Raw genomic sequence first — 22128 nt, 5'->3', positions numbered from 1 at the left:
CCAGTCAAGGGTCTCACGCTGTGTGTAGCTGTCACATCTCCTTAGCTTCCTCAGACTGTGACTGTTCTTCAGTCTTTCCTCTGTTTCATGATCTTGACACTTGAAGAGTACCGATCAGGTAGTTTGTGGAATGTCCCTCAGTGTGAGTTTGTCCGTTGTTTTCTGCATTGTTTGTCCAGAATACCACAGACTTGCTATCTCCTTTCTGTGGCATCACAGCAGGGAGACAGAGTGTTGACCAGTCTTCCTACTGGTGATGTCAACCTCATCCACCTGGATAGAGTGGTTTCTGCTGTATTTCTCCCCATGAGGTCTCTATTTCTCCCTTTGTAATTAATATATATCTTGGGAGAAATACTTTGAAGTTATACCGATATCCTGTTTTCCCTCATACTTTACTACTAATTTTAGCAACATTGGTAGTTCTCTTCTGAAATCATTATTACATGGTGATTTTTCTCTTTCCCTCATTGCTTCAGCTGTATTCATTGGAATTCTGCAAAAAAGAACTGTCTCTCTTCCCCATTTGCTTCTTGTTCACTTGTTTATTTACATCAGTGTGGGTACATGAATATTTAGTTTGTTCTATGGGTTATAACCTGATACTATTGGTTTTGATTTAGTTGCTCAGATTCACTTTTTCACTCATTTAAATAATGTTTGTTGATTAATCATCTGTGTCGAGCATTGTTTAGGGCTTTCACTTACACATAGTCTGTTGTATTTAATCATTGACACAGTCTTGAAGACAGAGTATTATTCACATTTTTTGATGTTGAAAGGGACTCTCAGAAAACATAGAGTAGTTTTAGGAAGCAGAACCAGAAGTCCCCAGATCTCCCATATTCACTTCTGGACACCATGATTGCCTGTTTGGGGATTTAGGCATGGAAATCAAATAAGAGATTTTTTTTTAAGGTACATAGATGCCACTAGCGGCATATAAAATTCCACATTTGAATACTGTGAAATTTTAAGTGAGTCTGGCAGTCTAGCAAATCAAACTTCAGCACGCACACATTTCTACACACCAGTGACTTGCAGCTGGTGCACTTCTCTTGTCTGGAAGCCACACGCAGGGACTCAAGAAAAGCAAGCTCTATTCTGTAGGACCCTGCCTCAGTCCTGGCAAGTTAGAGGAAAAAGAAAAAAGCCACCACAATATAAAGATTTATTTAGCTATGGCTAAACTTAGCCCTATTATTTTCATCCGTTTAATCCTAACATGTGAGATGTTCTTGGCCAATGGTAAGAAAAAAAAGTGGATCACATGCCTTCCCATTATAGGCATTTAATTTCCTGTCAATTAATATGTCTTAGATTAATCTGGAAGAAAGCATCAAGCACAATTGCATAAGAGGACAGATGTGCAAATTGAGACATGTAGCATGTGCATTTCAGAATTCAGACCAATCCACTAAACCACTACGATACACCAAAACCAAAGAATGAGACCATCATGATTATTAGGTTTGCACATAAGTATATGTGGGTGTGAGTGTACCACACACAAACAACCACTTCCTGATTCCAAGCTCCTGTTTAGTGCATTTGCATCCCAGCAGTTAATAGGAAAAGGCAGTGAAATATGGGGCAACTCCATGCATACAAAATGACTGGCATTGCCTGAGGAGGCTATCTATCTACACAGCAAGAAAAGAAAATTGAAAGCAAGGTCTTAAAAAATCACTCTCTGAAGTTTCAACTGACACAATGCAACAGCTGCTAACAGATCGTCATATCCATATCAGTTTGGAGCAATGGTTCTCAACCCAAGACGATTTTGTCCCCCAGGGGCCATTGCCATGTCGGGAGACACATTTTGTTGTCACAACCAGGGGGCTACTGGCACCTAGTGAGAGAGTCGTGACTGGCGTTTAGTGGGCACAGGCCAGGGACGCTACTCAACATCCTACAACCCTGCCAGGCAGCCCCTCACAACAAAGGTCTCCGGCCCAAAATGTCAGTGTTGCTGAAGTTGAGGAGCTCTGTTCTAGAAATTTGAAAAGCAGAGTATATGAAGCATTGTACGCTTGAGACAGGCTTATATAGAAGCAAGAAATATATAAATACAAAAATACTTATAAAATGTGTATCTGGCTATCTCTCAAGAATGTTGCCCAAAAAATGTTTTTCTTATCACCTGTGCCAACTTGACTGGGCCACAGAGTGCCCAGATAACTGGTCAAATATTCTGGCTGTTTCTGTGAGTGCCTTTGGATAAAGTTAATATTTAAATTGGTGGACTAGAGAAGCAGACAGCCCTCCATAATGGGGGTGGGCTTCGTTCTGTCTGTTGAAGGCCTAAGTAGAACAAAGGTCAAGTCCTCCCTCTCCCATCCCCCCACCAAGCAGGAAGGAATTCTGCCTTCCAACTGAAACATCAGCTCTTCCTGGCTGATGGCCTTCGAGCAGGGACATGAGCTCTGCAAATTTTGGACTTTCCAGCCTCTTCCATAATCACGTGAGCCAATTTCTCTCTCTCGCTCTCTCTCTTTCTCTCTCTCTCTGAACCTCCTTTAGTTTGGGGTTTTGGTTAGTTTGGTTTTGTTATTTTATAAAAAGTCTAAGAAATACAGTTCTTGATTTGTTACCGTAGCAACCATTTTGCTATGCATTTAGCTATGTAGTATAATCCCAACCAATGTTGGATCAGGTACCTAGAAGGCAAACACACCTGGTAATTTCTGGGCTAACCTTGTACATATAACCTCATCTTATGGGCTGTTACGAGCTTTTAAACCCAAGCTTTTGACCATGTTTATTTAGTAAAACAAGTCATAGACGTAAACGAGAAGTGTTCATTGCTGCCTCCTTACACAGGCTGCCTGATACCAACAGCCACACCACCCTCCTCACCGCCTCCCGGCCAGATTCAAATGACGCACTGGAGAGTTTCCAATGGCAGTGCGTTTTTTTCCCATTCCGCAAGTGGGAAGCTTTGACTCTGAATTGGTTGCATTTATTTTGTATTCTTTTAAACTAGGTACATTTGCCAAAGTTATTGCCTTCCTTAATATAAAAATAGTCCAGTGTGACTTCCCTGTCTAATGAAAATAAAAGAGGAGGACTAGAAACTCACCTAATCTTTTAAGAATCCTAATTCTACACCTTAAATGCATCTTAAGAAAAGGACATAATTAACAGCCAAATGAAAATGTTAGTGGATTTCTAATATGTGAGAAAAAAGAAACAATAATACATATTATAATGTTGAACATTTAATTGTTATCTTTTTCTTTTGCCTCATTTGGGCTATTCCAAAGCATGCACTTGCGAAAAAGGAGAGATATTTTAGTCTACATTTTTTTTACTATAGTATTTCTTGTGGATGAAAAAATGAAAGCTGTTGAGATTAGACATCTGTATTCTACAACTCCTGTTTGCAGCTCTCTGATTATGCGAATAGAAAAATTAGCTGTAATCTGAGAGCATTTTCCCAAGTTAATTTGTATTCATGTTATCGGATAGCCACATTTGGAAAAAAGCTCACAATCCTAACTTTTATTTTTGGTATAAATTTCCAAGGACTTAGGTGAGTTTGAAAGATGAATTCATTTTCCCCCTCTCAGGAAGCTCTTGCCTTGAATTAGTCACCACATCCTAGCAGTAGCCCATTGGAACTGCTTCCCAGTGTCGACAGATGCTGGTGTACCCAGACCGTGCTGCAGAGTTTCCTCCTCAGGATGGCATTTAGCTCAATCTTTTTGAGCCTAAGTAAAATATACCATGTAGTGGCTGATTGAAGAGAGCTGTGCTCCTGCTAAATGTCAGATCTGGTTAAGAAATAATTCAGGAATTCAAAAGACTGCAACTAGAAAGGGAGGTTCACAACATTCTTAAGTTAATATTACCATTAAGTGGGATTACTATGAGTAGTAATGTAAATGACTTAAAAATACATCTCGGTCACCTGCAGGACCAAAATGGACAGGACATCCCAGAGCTGCCGGTCCAGATTGCCGGACAACACTGCCTTGAAGCAGCAGCGATTGCCTGCCTACCGCCTGCAGCTCTCAGCCACCAAAGTCCTCTCTGGCTTTTTTGCCACAGGAGCATTCTGCCTTGGCATGGGCATCGTCCTTATATTGTCTGCAAAGAGCATCAAGGAGATAGAGGTCTGCCTCCTCTTATATGTCTAATGCAATTTCTAAGAATTTTCTGTTCTGGGACTATAAGTGAGTGATCCATTTAAGAACACAGCCTCTCAACAGGAAACTAAATGAGACTACACCATCCTGTTTCAGCTGGCAGGTGCAGATGGTGACAGAGCTTCTGTTTGGTGGCTTCATTCATCTCCATTCCCTCTTGATAACAGTCCCTGTCACTGTCACACTGGTTGGCTCAGCCATGCTTGTTTACAGGGGTTTGGGAAGTCAGAAGGTTTTTATGCTGGCAGAGGACTGAAGGAGCAGTTGGTAGAGGTGGGAGGAGGAGAGGCAAGGCCAAATGCCTGCCAGGTACCCATGAACCATGCTAATGAGTGTGAAGAGCCAAAGATAGAGGTCTTCAATTTTGCCCCACTTTCAAGTATAGTGACTACGTGTTTGCAAATGAACCCTCTCTGAGATCATCACCGTCTAGGAAAGGCAAGAACCCAAATCTTTCTGGCCTATTAAGGACACTTAGCAAAATAAAACAAGTTCTACTCAGTGAGTAAAGCTGAAGCTAAGAGCATACGCCTCAGTCACAAGCCTTTTGCCAATATGACTAACAAGCTGCTGAAGGATGAGACCCTTGCCCTGGAAGCTGGTCTGGGGAGGGGGGACAAGAGCTGGTCTAAAGCTAAATCAGCCATGCTCATAGTCAGTCAAATGAATTAAGCAAATGTCTTACTTAAATCAGCTCTGAGCAGATTACCAGACATCCCAAACTGTATGACCTTCCCTCCAAAGGCAGTCATGGGAAGCTGACCTGTTCCGTCTTCCCACGTGTCTAGTGATGAAATTATTAAAGCCAAGTATGTCAACATTGATTTCATATTCATGAGTATGTGATAGTGCTATGAGTTCTGTTGGGTATGAAGATGAGTCAGATAAGTAAAAGCGGATTTCTGCCCTCAATGAGCTAATAATGATAGAGTAGGTGGGACTGTGTGGTAGGAACAGAGACCTCAGCGATGGCTGACTTGTTCACAATATACACAGCTCCTTCCAGGTACATTGACCAGTGCATAACAGGCACAAATGTACTGAAATAATTAATTATTGCAAATAGTGAGGACTTCAAAAAGGAGAATGTCAGTTCAGGTCCTACTCCTATTGCCTTTCTACTTAATATTTTCTGCTGCCCCTCCCAGCTGCCCCCATCTTATCTCTCCAGGAATCAGGTGCCCCTAAATCGTTTAAGTCCTCGAGTGTGATTTGGAAACCAGCAGTCCCCACCAGGTGGCAGTGGCAAAATGGCAGGAAGAAATTAAACTTGCCTTGTGGAAATGGATAACAAAGTAATTGGCTTACAAGGTTAATATTCATTTCCACAAACAGCTCCACCTGTTAACTCTTCTGTTTTCTTCTTCACCAACCCCTTTCTGGTTCTCCCCCGCCATGTCCTCCCTGCTTCTTTCCTTCTGGTTGCCTCCCCACCCACTGTGAAGTGCAGCCTCCATGAAGAGGCAGCCGCTGTTGAATGATGTCGCCTCCTGCATGTGAGGAGGACCTCACCTCACGGTTCTCTAAGGCCACTCTGCAAACAGCTTTCAACAGAATGCTTTTATCATAATGTTAAGGGGGAGTTCCAGTTGTTTTATTGTTGTTGTTGTTGTCGTTGTTTAGTCACTTTGGACAGAACTGTTTCTAACACTTTGCTTTTATACAAGAAAACCAGAAACCACCCAGAGAATGGGATCCCCTTCTGCACATGAAAGTGTTTCATCATACCGGGTGATAGGGTGAAGTGCATACCCCAAGCTGTGAGGTCAAGCACAGACCGAGTTGAAAGAAATTCTGAGTGGGCTTTGCTCTTCTCACTTAGCCCTGGGGCACAACAAGGAAATGCCCTTTTTGGAGGATTTTGGAGGGGCAAGAGGAACCCACTAGAATCTGTGCTGTCATTTTAGAGCTATAGGCTTACCAATCCACTTGAGCACCAAAGTAGACAATAGGTAAGAGTTATGTTGTCCTCATAAAATTTTTGGAGCTAGAAAGCACCCTAGGTATCATCTACTCAAGAATCATTTGACCATGAAACATTCCTTTTTCTAACTCTGCATTGACAGAATCCATGGAGTAGAATGTGTACTACAATGGTCTGTAGACATAAGAAACATTCAAACCTGTACAGAATTTTTGGTCAAGCAACTGATGACAACTGCAGGGAAGCAAAATCTCAATGGACTGAGAACAGCCCTGGAGAATGGCAGTTTAGCACCTATTTTATACATTACAACCAAAAGAGGATGCAAGGGGGTTGCAAGAAATCCGTTGGTGATTAGGGAAGCAGGAGAAAGCAAAGGTGGGGGGAACCTCTGGAATTGGATAAAATGAAGATGAAATGGTAGGCCATCTTCTACATAGATGGGCACAGGATAGGTAACAGTCAATAATTAACATGGTAATACTAACGATAAGGGGATCTGTGGTCTCCCCCTTGGTGCATTGCCTGTGCTTTGAGGGGTCCAGAAAGAAGAAATTTGACATTCCAAATGTATGTTATCATAGATGCTAAAAGACAACTGACAGGCTCAGTTAATGTAAAAACTGGCCTTTGTTAGGGAAAAATACTGGAATGACTACCTGCCATGAACTGCTTTAGTTAGAAAGTTTTAATTTCAGACGATCCTATGTGGTTAGGTCTCCGAGTTTGTAAGGCTGCCACGCAGGTCCTTCCCCTCCCCCGAGCTTGTCAGGTCTTGCATGTGGCCCCTTTTTCTTCCACAGACCTCACAGACCAATTAATTGCTAGATGAAATGATGCTGAAGAACAGAATGTGGGCCCTGGAGTTTAAGTATTTAACTCAGGTCAGGGACTGGCTGAACTAGAATCCTAGTTTCCTCAGTCACAGTTCAGTATGCTAGCTCTCAATTGCAATAACAACACGGTTCTGTAATGCTTTATAAAAATTAGAATGCACCTTCACCAACAGAGAAGACATCAATATTTTACAAAATAATCATTCAAGCCTTACAAACTGGGGCTCATCCTCATGGTGCCTTGATGTGTGACCCAACAATTAGTGTTGAAGGAAACAGGATTCCAACCTGAGGGTGGCAAGGAGTGGTTGCTGAGAGCACTCCTGCGCAGAGCCCTGCTCTCCCACAAGACCCAGCACTTCCCCTGCTCCCTACCCAGCTATAAGCCAAAACAATGCCCAGAAGTTCCCCCTATCCTTATCTGTTCTTAAGTCAGCAAACAGGTCTCCATTCCCTCTGGAACGTACATTCGTGGGTTACAGGGTCACCATCCTCTCCTAGCAACTCTCTCCTTCAGGGTCTAGAGTATGTTGTCCTCTGCCTCCATATAATGGTTCAGGGAAATGTGTGCTGTGTTGCACTGAATCATGGTGAGTCCAGGGAGGCACATGTCCCAAGAGATAGGCTTCTCTGTATGTCCTTCAGAGAAGCAGAAGTCTGCAGCTCAGCATTCCTGGTCACAGTTCAGTCCATGCTCCAAGCATCTCCCACAGATCTGTGCTTGGTTAGGCCGGTCCCACACAGCTCCCTCAGCTCTGCCTGGTCCCTGCACAGCTCCATCAGCTCTCCCCTTACACCCTTCCCTCCCACATGGCTTCCACTACTTCACTACAGACCACATGGCTCCTTCCTTCCTACACTAGGTGGCATGGTGGTATTTCCTTCCCTTTCAGCCAAACCTTATTATAAATGCTTGGCCTGGAACTTGTTATGTGACCTCATATCCAACCCTCCTATGATGTGCTACTTTGCCAGTTTCCCCATATGCTTTACCTTCTTTTGGCTGCCATCTTTAGTCATGGCAAGGGTTCCCCATGACACAGGGGCATCTGCCTCCCCTAGCTGTCTCACAAGTCACTATACGTTCTTAAAGTCACGTACTTCTTTTCCATATACTCCTGAGGCAGCACAGCTATTAACTTGCCATGGTTATGCAAAGTACCTCAAACACTGTGTGTCTACTCCCCCTTCTCCCAGTCCAGGTTTGTGGGGAATATGTACTGCTATTTGGGGGGATCCCCACTCCACATTACATTGCTGCCTGTTTAAAGAATGAATTAAGTAAATATAGGCATCTAAATACAATTAAGTAGCCTTTTGCCTAATCTTTAATTTAGTACTAACATTTTACCTATTTGGCTTCAAAATTCCCAGTGGTTTTGCAAGGAGCTAAAATTCCTACAGTCTTGTTAGTCTTCCCTCCCAAAGAACCCTAAATCCCATTGGCCACTTACCAAGGATAAAGTCACTCCCTTGCTTCTCTGCTCCTCCCCATTCCCATAATCTTTTTTTTCCAGAAAATATGTTCCTTTTTACTTCATCAGTTCTAAAATAATATCTTCCTTTTAGAAAGTTTAAAACTGGAACAACAGTTGCAAATACTGCAAGTTCATCAGCAGAGTTAAGAATCAATGTTTTTTCTTTAAGTTTGAACACATAAGGGAGAAATAAAATAGATTATAAACCTCATTTGACCTGATCTTGTAAAAAGTCATCCCAGCTCTCTTCAGTCCTGCTGTCTCCAGATGGAGCTCCAGCAGGGGCTTGTGTCACTTGGTCTACCCACAACAGGCTGGGTAGAATAGTCCATTGTCACAGCCCAGACACCCCTTTCATTCTGGACTGCTCACCTGGCGTTTGGCTTTACATTCCACTGTGCTTGGTGAACAGTCCTTTCCAGGGAGGCTGACAGGGTTATGGCCTCTCTCATAAATGTTCCAAGTTTTTTAACATTTTCTTACTGACTATTGCAAATCTTGAGTCAGCATGTGGAAATGCTGAGAAGGTGTTGGATGACCTTGGGCCCAATGTACATTATTCCTAGGTCCTTGGATAACAACCTTACTGGTGGCATGACTGGTTCCTTCAGTATGTTGAGTATTCAAAATCACTTGGTCTGGATGCATTGGGATCCCTTTCCTTTCTGAGGGTACCATTCTGAAGGTCTTCAGTGTTGTCTTCTAAGTACTTTCCAATACACAGAGAAAAGCAGGAGCTCACAGCAGCACCCACAACAACCCTGGGTGCCTGAGATGAGCATTTTCTGTAGCAGGGAGGTGTGCAGCCTCTGTGGCCTCTCCCCAAGCCTCCCTTCCTTCCTCTTCCCCCAGCTGCACCTTCACGTGACTGAGTCCCTCAGCCAAAGCGCACAGGATTTGCTCATTTGGGACATACTGTCCTTTTTTATAGTGTCCACTCTACCATTTTCACAGAATCCAACTTTTAAAAAACAGGTGTAACAACATTTTAAAACCAGAATGATTCCACACACGTCAACAACCCTACATTTGGGGAACAGTTCTTTTTCCACCTTTGGTCATTTTTATTATCTTCTTCTATATGCCACATAGGAGAATTCATTAGTATAAATATTTTCCATACAATAAAATGGAAAAACAGTGAAGTGACTTCCCCATAAAGCTGATTAGACTCAGGCCGTAGGCCCAGCTCTTCTGAGACATTGACTAATACTTTCCTAACAACACCTCTTTATGATCCATGCATAAAACTTCTTCACAACAGGTTACATAAATATGCAATACAAACAGTGAATTCCAGGTCAGTGGCAAAATGCTGCAGGCCCCAAAATGAAAGGCCACATGAAGGCCCATTCCCCCAGAGCATCTGCAGAAACACCCCTCCTCCACAGTGGGCTGCTCTGTACTCATGGCCACACAGCATGCCCTTGACCCAGACAGCGTGGAGGCTTTGGTGAACTCACAGACTGAATTTTAAGATATATATTCATGTAATTTCTTTTTATTTTTAATTTATTTCTTTTTATTTATTGGTGTGACAATGGTTAGTAAGATTATATAGGTTTCCAGTATACGGGTTCTATGATACATCATCTGTATGTTGCATTGTGTGTCCACCACTCAAAGTTAAATCTTTTTTAATAAAGGAATTTCTTCATTAAATTCTTTTTTAAATTTTATAGATTCTAGAGAGAGAAAGAGGAAGTGGGGAGAGGGAGAGAGAAAGATTGGTTTGTTACTCCAGTTATTTAGGCATTCACTGGTTGATTTTTATATAGAACGAAGATACAATAGAACCCACAACCTTGGTGTATCAGGATGACACTCTAAGCAACTGAGCTACCCAACCAGGGTCCAAAGTCAAATTTTCCTAATTTTTCTTTTCCCTACCTGATAGATTAATTACACAAATATATGTGCAAATTGTGCAGAACTGCGGGAAAACGCCATTAATTTTGACAAAGAATGCACCTGTTCCATTCCTTTTTACCTGCCAGACACAATGCAGGTAAGTGAAATTCAAGGGACTTCAACTGGCTATATGCTGATCTCTTCCTATTTCAGACCTGGCAGTAAGTTCATGATTTCTGTCAAATGCTTCTCCAAACTGAAAATACAAAAAATAAGACAGGGTGGGGGTAGGGGGGTCTTACAAAGTTTTGGGTTCATGTATGACTCTTCCTCCCTTTTTTGTCCTTTGGAATTTTGTTCTCCTTTGTTTTTAAGTTTCCAGGTTCTTTACTTACCCAACTTTGTAACACAATTCTTAACATCAATCAAACAAGTTTTATTCCAGTGTCAGCACAAGAGGGGATTATAGAGATCATGCAATCTAACCACTCATTTTATAGTGAGAAAATTAATGGGCTGAGAGGTTAAGTGACTTGACCAAGGTCACACAGTAAGTGTCAGGGGTCACACCTGGTGGGACTCTCCTTGGGTCTCCCCAAGTCATTCTACACATGCAACTGCCGAATCCCTAAGGCAAGTCTTGGCCTGGCTCTCAGGCACTGTGAGAAATGCCAAAGAAATAGTAAGAGAGTCTCTACTCTTGGGATGATTAAAATCATGTGTTAGCTAGTCCAGGTCCTCTGAGAAGCTGATGCCAAAACAGGATTAGACATGCAAGAGATTTACTGTGGGAACTGACTGTAAGGAAAAATGGGGAGGGTGCTGGTGGAGGCTGAGAGAGCTGTCAGGCCACTACACAGCTCTGACCCCTATGAAGGAGAGGGAACTGAAAAGAAGGATGGAAGCTAGATCTTAGACAGTAGTGTATTCTTAAGAAAGCTTCAGCAAGGCTCAGTGAAATTGCAAGGTTATTGATGACTTCCATGTGGATAAACCCAACAGTGAGTCCTTGCTGCCTTGTCAGCCCACCGGACAAAGTGATGGATCACTCCTTCATCCTTGACACACTTTCTTCTCTTGGCTTTAAGGATACCACACTCTCTTGAAATTCCTCCTAGCTCTCTGGCCTGCCCTTCTGTGGTTTCTTGCTGTTCCTCCTGCTTTCCTCAAACTCTGTGTTAAGAGCTGCAGGGTTTTAGTCTTAGTCTTCGGCCTTCTCCTCCCTATGTGCACTCACTTCCTTGAAAATGTCATCAACCTCCTGGCTTTAAATGCCATCTGTTACCAACACTCTTTTATATCTCTGGCCCAAACTTCTCTTCCAGTAGCCACACGTGTATTTCCAATTGCCTTCCTGATACCTAAATTTGGATGACTAACAGATATGTGAAGCTCAACATTTCCAAAACTGAACTCCTGACACCCACTTCTTCCCTCCGAAAGCAACCCATTCCACCCACAGACTTCTCAGCTGATAGCAGCTCCATCCTTCTGGTGCCCAGGCCAAGGGCCCAGGAGCCATTCTTAACTCCTTCTGCTCTCTACCACCTCACACCCACTCTCCCTTTTTACTCCTGTTTACTCTTTCTTCAAAATACAGGGCCCAGCAGAAGTAATGCCTGCTTGAGTGTGGTTGGTAGAGTAATAATATAGGTGTAATAATTTATTGTTTCAATTTGAACATGTCACCTAAAATGTCATATGATATACTTGAGTAGGAAATTGTTATGTTACAGAATTACATGATTTTGTAACAGAATATTTTGTAATAAAAAAGGGCCACTATTTGTGCCAGACCCTGTATATCCAGTCTGCCCACTTCATACCTCTGCTACTGCTACCTAGCTCCATGCCACATTCAACTCGCACCTGAATTTCTGCAATAGTCTCCTAATAGGTCTTCCTGCTTGTATCTGTGTCTCAACAGAGCAGCTAGAGTAAGCTTTCTAAAGCATAAGCCATATTATGTTATTCCTTTGCTTAGAAATTCCTGCAATGGCACTTCTTTCTGCTCAATGAAAAAGCCTATGGCTTTACAAGGCCCTGCATGACCCGATCTCTCCATTCTCTTCCACCTACCAATACACCCACCACACTGCCTCCTCGTTTCTCAAATAAGTCGCACATGCTCTTGCCTTGCGCCCTGAGCCTGATGTCTGCTCGGCTAACTTCCGACCTCCTTCAGGTCTTGGCTCAACTCTCACCTTAGCAAGGCCTGTGCTAGCCAACCTGCCTCATGCTACAGCCTGTAGACGCACCCCACCCCTGCACTCCTGGTCTTTGTTACCTTGTTGTGGTTTCTATTTTATCCATAGTACCTATCGCCTTCTAGTATGCTGTAGAAATTAGCAGTTTATTATGAACATGTGTTGTTTGTTGTCTCTCACTGTTGTATCGTAAGCACCTGTAACAGTGTCTGACACATGGTAGGTGCTTGATTATGTTTATTGACTGAGCATATGAATCTTCTCCTCCTCCACCCTGCACAGCACAGTTCATTTCACATGGTAGATGTGCCGAAAATGTTTGCTAAAATATTAGATGAACGGAAGAAAGATAAAGTTCTATATGGCGTTATGTTCTGGGAAGCTTTGGTTTTATGTGTCTGTTTTTTTCTGCCCCGCTTAATCCCAGAAGAAAGTATGTTGGTGTCAGTATTATTCTAAATACATCTGTATTGATTATGGGTAGCTCTGATCATTTTTGTAAGTCAGATATAAATTATAAGGAAATTATTGAGTTGTACTTCAGTTATAACTGAAATCTATATAAAGTCAGTGGGGGAAGTTTTACAAATGTGTTCTTTTATTGTAGGTCAAAATTCTAGTTCTCTACAGCTAAACCCTCTCTTGCCTTCCTCAGCTCCCCCCACCCCAAAGTAAAAGTGAGTGTCATTTAATTTGGAAGAGGGGAGGCTTAAAACAACAGAAATGTATTCTCTCACAGTACAGGAAGTTAGAAAACTGGAGTCAATATGTCAAACAGGGTTGTTCCTTCTTGGGGGCTCAGAGTACTTACATTTTTGAAGAAAAAGACCCAAAGGGCTTCGGTTCTCATCTGTCTGTGTTCTTTGAAACCCTAAAGGCAAATGAAGCATTACCAGTTGCTAACCATTCCTTTCAGGCAATGGCTTTCCCATAAAAATGCAACCCATTACTTCAGGCAGACAGGGCCTTCCACTCTGCAGTCAGCACACAAGGCCTGTGCTTGGTGACGAGTCCACGTGAGACTCGTGGCCCTGAACTCGGGATCCTGCACTACGTGCTGCTGGTGTAAACAGGGAACTCCTTAGTGAAGTACATGCCTCCAGGACTAATCGAAATGATGATGATCTTTGAGGCCTTGTTAAACTAAATCCTGGGCAAAGAATCATTGAAAAAAGATTATAAAAACACTCCCCTAGTGTGGTAAGTGTTCTCTGCCTATTTATTTCATCATTTATATGAATATATAACTTTGGGTAAGTAGAATTCTCTTTTTAGCTTCCAAGAAAATGTATGGTAAATTCCTTTCTGTGGATTTCATGTTTTTTATAGTCAAGGGTCAACAACAGAGGTTTCCTCCTTGGGTGAGGAAATGCAATCAGCCATTCCCGCCATGCCTGGCTTGTTCACCTTCACATCCCTGCTCTGTGTTTAGTGCGTTGCCCCTGCCTCTTTGTCAGGGCCCAGCACCTCCCCCTCTCAGCGCCCAGAGATTTTTCTCTCACAAGTGAATGAGCTTGCCAGCTTTTGTTGTTTCTCTAACTGGCCACACTTCCCATTGTCTTTATTTCCAGCCGGCCCTAGGTACCAGTTCCCATTTTCCATACTCAGCCTCCTAAAGATCCTAAGGGTGGGGCCAAAAGCCTATCCAAGTGCTGTTTCACAGAGTGTAAGAAAATCAGTTGACTCGGGGAATTGCAAAGAATACTTTTGTGTTTCTGGCACTGAGTATAGCACCTGACATTTGTGAGGCACTTTAAATAAATGTTAAGCCATCATATATTTTTGGATGCAGGCCTCCTTATTTTAGAGGTAGCTCATATATTAATTATAAACAGCTACACTGGCCATTTCTTTTGCATTATATATGCTGTCAGTAAAATCTGCATCAAGTCTGCAGAATTATTCTAGAGAATTTCCAGAGCCTTGATACATCACATTACCATCCAGGTAGAAGCGTGATAGTAGCCTATGCCCAAGCAGCTTCACACAGCAGCATGTGTGAGAAGACACAACCCTCACAGCAACAAGTCTGCTTGTAGCTAAAGTGAAAATCACCTTTTTGGGGTCAAGTGAATTATTCCATCTGTTTTTTTTGCCATGACAAGTGGTTCACAATTTCTTAAACGAGAACTATGTGCCAGGTACTGTGCTAGATCCTAGGGATAAAAACCCAAAAACAATGGGAACTAGGCCACAAAGAGCCAGCACACACATCACAGTGGGTCCAATTTTAATTTGTGCTTTGTGGGCTTTCTTTGAAATCATGTGACTTTGACACCTACTACAACCCTGGACAAAACATTTTTCTAGTATTACTGGGAAATAACAACATTTTTAAAGTCAAATTTTATATAATTTGAGGATACAAAACCTGGTTATAAAAATTTTTTTTCAAGGCAGGAGTGTAGTAACCCTTATAAAAACTAAAAATAAGTTATTTAGTCATTTTAATAATTCTTTATAGACCAGGATATTTCAACACTGATTTTTATTTTTATATTTTAATATTTTTCAATTCCAATTGGCATTCAATATTACATCCAACACTGAGTTTTAAAAATGATTTCTTAGCAGCACAACTTACAATAGCCAAGTGCTAGAAGCAACCTAGGTGCCCATCAGCAAATGAATGGATCAAAAACTAGGGTACATTTACACAATGGAATACTACACAGCAGAAAGAAAGAAGGAGCTCCTACCCTTCATGACAGCATGGATGGAAATGGAGAGCATTATGCTAAGTGAAATAAGCCAGGTGGTAGAAGACAGATACCACATGATCTCACCTATCAGTGGAACCTAATCAACAAAACAAACAAGCAAGCAAAATATAACCAAAGACATTGGAATAAAGAACAAACTGACAGTAACCAGAAAGGAGGGGGGCTGGGAATAACTGGGGGAAAAGAGGAAGTGTTGTCAAGGAACATGTATCAAGGACACATGGACAAAGCCAAAGTGGGTAGCATCAAGGGGGGGAGGCAGGGATGGGTGGGCGGAGGGGGGAGTGGTGCAGTGGTAGGGAGGGAATGGAGACAACTTGAACAAAAAAACTGATTTCTTGGGTTTCCATTTAATATAAAGAAACTTTTCAGTTCCCATCACTTTTTTCTTTACTACTTTTCATATTTTGAAAATTCTAGCCATGTATATTAATACTCCAATGTATTTTTCTTACTCTGTTACTTTTCCCTTTTCTCCTTTACAGGGTAATGTTTATATGTACTACAAATTGTATGGCTTCCATCAGAACCTCTATCGATACATTCTATCCAGAAGTAATAGCCAACTGATGGGTAGAGATGTAAAGGTAGGTAAGGCTTCATTTGCTTTGGCATAATGCAACACTCCTTTTTTAAAAACAGATGGATCTTTCAGTCTAAAAGAGAGTATGGAAAATAAATTCAAGACAGAAATGTTCATTTCATTCTTGCATAATTGAAGAGGCTGGGTAATCAAGATACCTGCTGTTGAAAAAATGAGTACTTCCCCTCTTTGGAGCAGTAGTGTGAATCTTGTTCCATCAAAAGGTTATGCTTTCATGTACCAACCATTTTTTTTATTTGACCTCATTTCATACTAAAATTGGATACTCATTGGGTTGTTCAAATCTTAATAATAATGAATGTGTCAGAAGGGCAAATCTTTAAGTACCTTTCAACCACAATTCAGGATTTTATGTTTCTGTTCATAAAGTTGATGGCATAGTCAATGGACACATTGATTTCAATATTATTTCTTTATACATACTATCTGTAGTCATCTTTAAAGTTGCTCAGTATAGTCAATCAATTCACTATCCATTTTGAAGGTAACTTTGAGCAGTTTCATCTTAGTCGGGGTCATACTCTGTCTAGCATTGTCTTTCCTATACTTGGGGTCTTCAATCCAGACAACTTTAAGAAATTGGGGTCTACTTGAACAAAAGCCTTTGGTTTAATTGAATACCCTTGCAAATCTAGGATTGCAAAATTTAATTCTTGATAAATGATATTCAGCATCTTGACCAGAAAAGCTAGAAAGAAACCCTTTTTCCATACTGACGTTATTATATGAACATAACAAAAATTATTTTTAGCAACAATTCTTCTAAAAATGTATTCTGGTTTTTAGGTAGATGGATTCCCTATAGTAAATCATCTAGCTATAGACTCATGATTTTGGTAGCTTTTGGAATATAAATTATACTTCAATAAAAACATGTTTTAAAATTTATTCCATTGTAGAATTAGAGTGATATTTAACACAGCCAGCAAGGTAATTTCCTTCCTACAGATGTATTTGGTGTGGTACATACTGTTAAGGAGAAAAAAACTACACACACACACACCTCTCTCCAAAACACAAAACTGTTCTAGTCTAAGTGAAGCCTGGGCAAAATCAGTTAGTAGTCCATAATCTTAGTCTGAGTCAACAAACCAGTGTGGGTTGATTTACATTGCTGTCATGCTCACTTTCATCATTCTAAAGGAGGTTATAAAAGCACTTCTCAATCATGTGTCATCTTGCCTTCAGGATGTTGGAAACTGTGATTCATTCAGAAAGACCCACAATGGGACCCCCATCTGTCCATGTGGAGCTATTGCCAACAGCATATTCAATGGTAGGTGACATTTTCTGTCTCCGTGGTGTGCCCTTTCATAAGTGTGGAACCCAAAAGTCCAGAAGATCATCTCTGCAGCCAAGTGGCAGTTTTCTTTAAAAATTTTGTATCCATTATCCACTGGTTTATGGTATTTCATTTGCAAGTAAGTCCTTCCTTACCAGAGATTCAAAGTAGTTTGGAGCATGGGTTAAATGGAGCTTAAGAGTGTTTTTCAATAATTGGGACCTTAGCAAGAAGTTTCAAATAAAAATAGTGTTGTAATTCCAGCATCAGTGGCATGTAAGCAGGTGGAGTCTGCTAAAACCTTGGTTTATTTTTCATGTCTAGTTTTGTGTGTCAAAAGGTGGCAAAAATGCTTGTTTGAATCTCTGACACTTTTCATTTCCCTACAGACACCATTATTCTTTCATACAACCTTACCTCATCTGTACGTATCAAAGTCCCAATGTTATCGAATGGAATTACATGGTGGACAGATAAGTTCATCAAGTTTCAGAATCCAAATTCCAATAATCTTCCTAGTGCATTTGCAGGTAAGATCCATACACTAATATTTTTTATTTCTTTATAGAAACTTTGGGTTTTGTGTGTGGGGAGATACTTATGATTCCTCCATGTTTCCCTCTCTGTTGACTTCCTTTTTGTTCTCACTCTCCCTCCCCGCGAGCACATCTGTCACACACCTATGAGAAACATGAAACATTGGTGCCTGGCTTCCTTCATTTACCTTAGTAATAACACAGTGTTTTAAGAAACTTGTTACTTCATCTAAAATTAGGGTGACTATGTAATTTTTGCTCTGAACTGGTGCACATTTGAGAATGAAAGGGGGGCTAGAATAACTAAAGTTGTATATTTATTTGAAATTTGTATTTATCGATCAATAAATTGATATGACCATTTTGGTAGACCTATAAAATAATTCTATTACAAACTACCTTTAAAATGATAGTATGTAAAATATTAAAATATGCCTATGTATATTAAACCAATTTTTTAAAAAACTACTTTCTTACCTACATGTTAAAAGGTAACATAAGCACCCTGACTGGTGTGTCTCAGTGGGTTGGAGCATTGTCCCGCAAACAGAAAGGTCGCTGGTTTGATTCCCAGTCAGGGCACATGCCTGGGTTGCAGGCCAGGACCTGAGGTAGGGCTATATGTGGGAAGCAACTGGTAAACATTTCTTTCCCTCTCTTTCTGCCTCCCTTCTCCCTCTCTAAATATAAATAAAATCTTTTTAAAAAAGATAAGCAAAATAGTAATTCTAGATGCATAATCACTGACTTTAATCAGTTTCTTAGCCATATCTGTCTTCATTAACATGCCCCTGTATTTTTCTAATGAAATTTTTCTTTAAAAAATATTTTATTAAAATATTCTTTTCTTTTTCACAAAATTATCTACAATCTTTTTTAAGTTGCATTTTATGGTTAATCAATTTGTATTTGTTAACACCTTTCATTGATTCTTCTCTTTCAATCCCAATTTTTTTTAATTGAGAAAATACCTATAGGTGCTGAGGTACCAATTATACTCACAGCCAATTTTACTAAACAGAAGATATCCTCAGTTTCAGTTTTTTTTGTATTGAAATATGCTGACATTGCATCCCAAATATTTTCATGGGGACTGTCTTTTCAACTTCACTTTTTTTCTATTTATGATTCTTTTGAATGTATTGTGAAATTTAGATGCTACAAAATCTTAGACTGTCTTGATATTATTTAATTCTGGTGAAGAAAATTTTATTTAGTTAAAAATAGGAGCTCCATCAAAATATACATCGAGATATTCTAAAGTACAATTATATAATTTAAACTTACTGTCTTGCTTTTATAGGGGTAAATTTCAACATCTTCTTCTTTGCAATTTACTAAATCTTCAAAAACTAAAGGTTTTTGGCATTCTATGTTTCAGACACTTTAAAATCTTTTTCAACTATTTTGAACAGAAGACAACCAAAAATTGGATGGTTTATTTACCAAAGCAAGTTCAGGATCATTGTAGGACATGTCATTTGATGTACAAATCAGTCCTTCATGGGCTCGAACATTTCTAAAATTCTGGTTGATGATATGTAGAAAGACAGACCACATGTACTACCATGCTGAAACGTTTCTTTCATTTAGCACCCATGTCACTGGAAAAACTTTGCAATTCAGTTTCTCTACTGTGAAAATATAAAAATATTCAAATTTGCACAACAACTCTCATTTTGATTAATAAAGTATTGTGGCTTGTTTAGGTATAATTGTGAGTTGTGTATGTACCTCAAATGATTTTAAGCACATTTCTCTTTGGGTTTCTCAACTAACCAAGAAAATTATCTTTACTCTGGTTTTGTGTTCCACTGAATTGTCACTTATGTTATCACAGCAAAATCAAAAAATGTACATTTGATTGTTGACCCTTTAAATTGAATTTACAGTAATATTTGTTATAGTGCAGAGATTTTACTTTCCAAATTCGAATATCAAAAACCTTTACTCTGATTCTATGAAGAAAACAAAAAAAAGCCATTATTATAATTAACTTATTCTGATTTTTCTGTGAAGCATTTGAAGACACTGATGTAAAACTGGCCTTATTTAACTGTTAACAAAGTTCTTTTGTGCTAATGGAGCCAGCACATCAAAGGTTTCCTTTGCCTACAAAAAAAATTTCTAATAAAAAAGTGAAACTAGAAGGAAACTCACTTGATCTAAATAAAAAGTCATGCCCACATACTGATATAAATGGACCTTCTGCAGCTACACAAGGTAGAGCACTGTCTTTAGATACACTCTTGAAAATAAGCACAAACGTTTGAAATAGATTCCGATGTCCTGCAGAAGATTTAGGTCTTTTGATTTTCATGTGAGTCATTGACATCAGGATGGCTCCTGTGGTGGGGGATAAATGCCAACCATCTTTGCAAGTATCACATTTATTAACTTTCTTGAGAAATTGTACTTAATCTTACACCAAACATACATGTTCCATTTTTATCTCTGTATAACTAGGGATTTACTAGCAAGTAAAAAAAAAGTAAAAAAAAAAAAACTGATACCAAACAATAAAACAGTTATATATTTACATTATTCAATAAATAACAAAACCGATGTTGCAAGACAATTCAAACTACTCTCAGCAAGACCACTTAGCATCTGTTTCCTACACTCTGTCAAGTACATATAACATGACCTGTAACTTCCCAGGTTATGGGAAGTTACCAGGGGGGACCTGACCCCTCTGACTTACAGCTTTCTGGCTTCATGCATCTCACAGGCCAAGACAGAGGCTACGGCCCAACTGACTGGAATGGCGAGCAGCTGGCAGGGTTCACAGGGACATGTCATTTTGACTGAAAGGGTCTCTGGTTATCTTTCATTAATCACATGTTAAAGTAAGCACTCCATTCACTGCACATGGGTATCTCACACACTATAACCAAGACTGTGGTTGGAAGCTGGAAGGATAAAATCATATGTACATTATTTGTTGGGGATAAGTGCTAAATCGGATGGGATAACAGACAACAGGCATAAACTGGGACTGTCTTAGGCAAAATGACATGTATGTCAAAATATAATGGAATTCCTAGCATTTAGGGGTTTTCTCTTTTTATTTTTGTTAGCATTTATTTTATGCGCACTTTACTCCTGGGCCATAAGTTTTTGTTTCCTCGTTGTTTTTTTCTGGGATAGCTTTTCCTCCTGTGCAGCCTCCTCTTCTGGTTTAGGAACAACCTGCTCTTTTTCAGTAGTACCATCTGAGTGTAGCAGGGAGAGCTCACAAAGGGGTGCATCTGCACGAGAGCTCCATGAGCTCTATGCTACATCCTGGGAGCTTTGTTCACCTGGATGTGCTCAATGGTCAGAGGATCTACATCTACACCCTTAAGTTCAGCATTACTCTCTGCATTTTTAAGCATGCCCAGCAAAAATTCAGCACTCTTTTTGGGCCACCAACCCTATGTGTCCAGCCCCACTCTGGCCTGGGCGCACCTGACAACTCCAGCGTTGTAATGAGGGCATGGCACGCATGGCTTCTGTGAAGTGATGTCCTTCAGGTACTTGGTGGCTTTTGTGATATGCATGCCCTTGGTGGCCTGGGCAGTTTCGTGAGCGTTCTTAAAGTGAACACGAAGGAGCCCTGGCTGGTGTAGCTCAGTGGATTGAGCATGGGCTGCGAACCAAAGGGTCGCCAGTTCAATTCCCAGTCAGGGCACATGCCTGGGTTGCAGGTCAGGTCCCCAGTGGGGGCCACGTGAGAGGCAACCACACATTGATGTTTCTCTCCCTCTTTTTCTCCCTCCCTTCCTCTCTCTAAAAATAAATAAAAAGATTTTTAAAAAATAAATTTAAAAAGTAAAGTGAACACAAAGATTTGAACCTCTTGATTTGCATGATTTTCTGGGTCAAGTGAATAGCAAATCATTTTCAGAGGTCACCTCAGGCTGCTTAGGGGAAAAGCAAATTCCCAGTTTTTGAAAGGAACTTTACAATATTCTATTCTTTGTCTTACCACGTAACCAAAGGCTGTAACACAAAGGGCCCTTGACTTTCTCTTATCTCCCACTGCACTTTGTTCATACCTCTATTGTAAAAGTTACCACATTTTACTATAATTATCCATTTGAATACCTGTCATCCCCACTGCATTCTGTGAATTCCTTGAGGTAAGGGGTGGGATCTAGTGTTGTTTTGTATCCCTGGTGCTTGATACACAGTGAGCAATCAAGAAATGCTTATTGTTGAATGAATGGATGACTACAAATGACCCAACCAAACTTGGGAAATGAAGGACGTTGTTGCCTCTTTGACCATGCTTCCCATACTGCCTTGGAGACTCACATGGAGTCAGGAGTTAGTAGAGGAGTGTGTACTTGAACCTGCCTTCTTAACAGGCTCCCTGAGTGATTCAGATGTCAGTGCCTCATAAGACACATGGCCTGGGTTGTGAGCACTGGCTAAAGTGAGAAAGGATCCCTATTTATCATTCTGGATTCTACAAATAGTAGAACCAGTTTTATGGAAGTGAACAGTTCATTAACCAATTATTGTTGTTGACTAGCTCTTTAAACTTCAGTG

At 40.5% G+C, this 22128-nt stretch overlaps 1 protein-coding gene across 1 annotated transcript in view; it reads left to right on the top strand.

The window, feature by feature from the left end:
* Window positions 1-597: 597 nt before the first annotated feature.
* The window catches only part of LOC114490834 (cell cycle control protein 50C-like), a 28128-nt gene continuing 6597 nt past the window's right edge, over window positions 598-22128 (top strand). The window contains exons 1-5 of the mRNA XM_036018012.1: window positions 598-4118; window positions 10287-10397; window positions 15656-15757; window positions 16963-17050; window positions 17446-17586. Coding sequence (XP_035873905.1) covers window positions 3927-4118; window positions 10287-10397; window positions 15656-15757; window positions 16963-17050; window positions 17446-17586 — 634 coding nt within the window. The 5' untranslated portion in view covers window positions 598-3926. The remainder of the gene's footprint in view (window positions 4119-10286; window positions 10398-15655; window positions 15758-16962; window positions 17051-17445; window positions 17587-22128) is intronic.

This window comes from Phyllostomus discolor, chromosome 2 (genome assembly GCF_004126475.2).
Source record: "Phyllostomus discolor isolate MPI-MPIP mPhyDis1 chromosome 2, mPhyDis1.pri.v3, whole genome shotgun sequence".
NCBI lineage: Eukaryota > Metazoa > Chordata > Mammalia > Chiroptera > Phyllostomidae > Phyllostomus > Phyllostomus discolor.
This window is presented reverse-complemented; position numbering and strand designations above follow the sequence as displayed.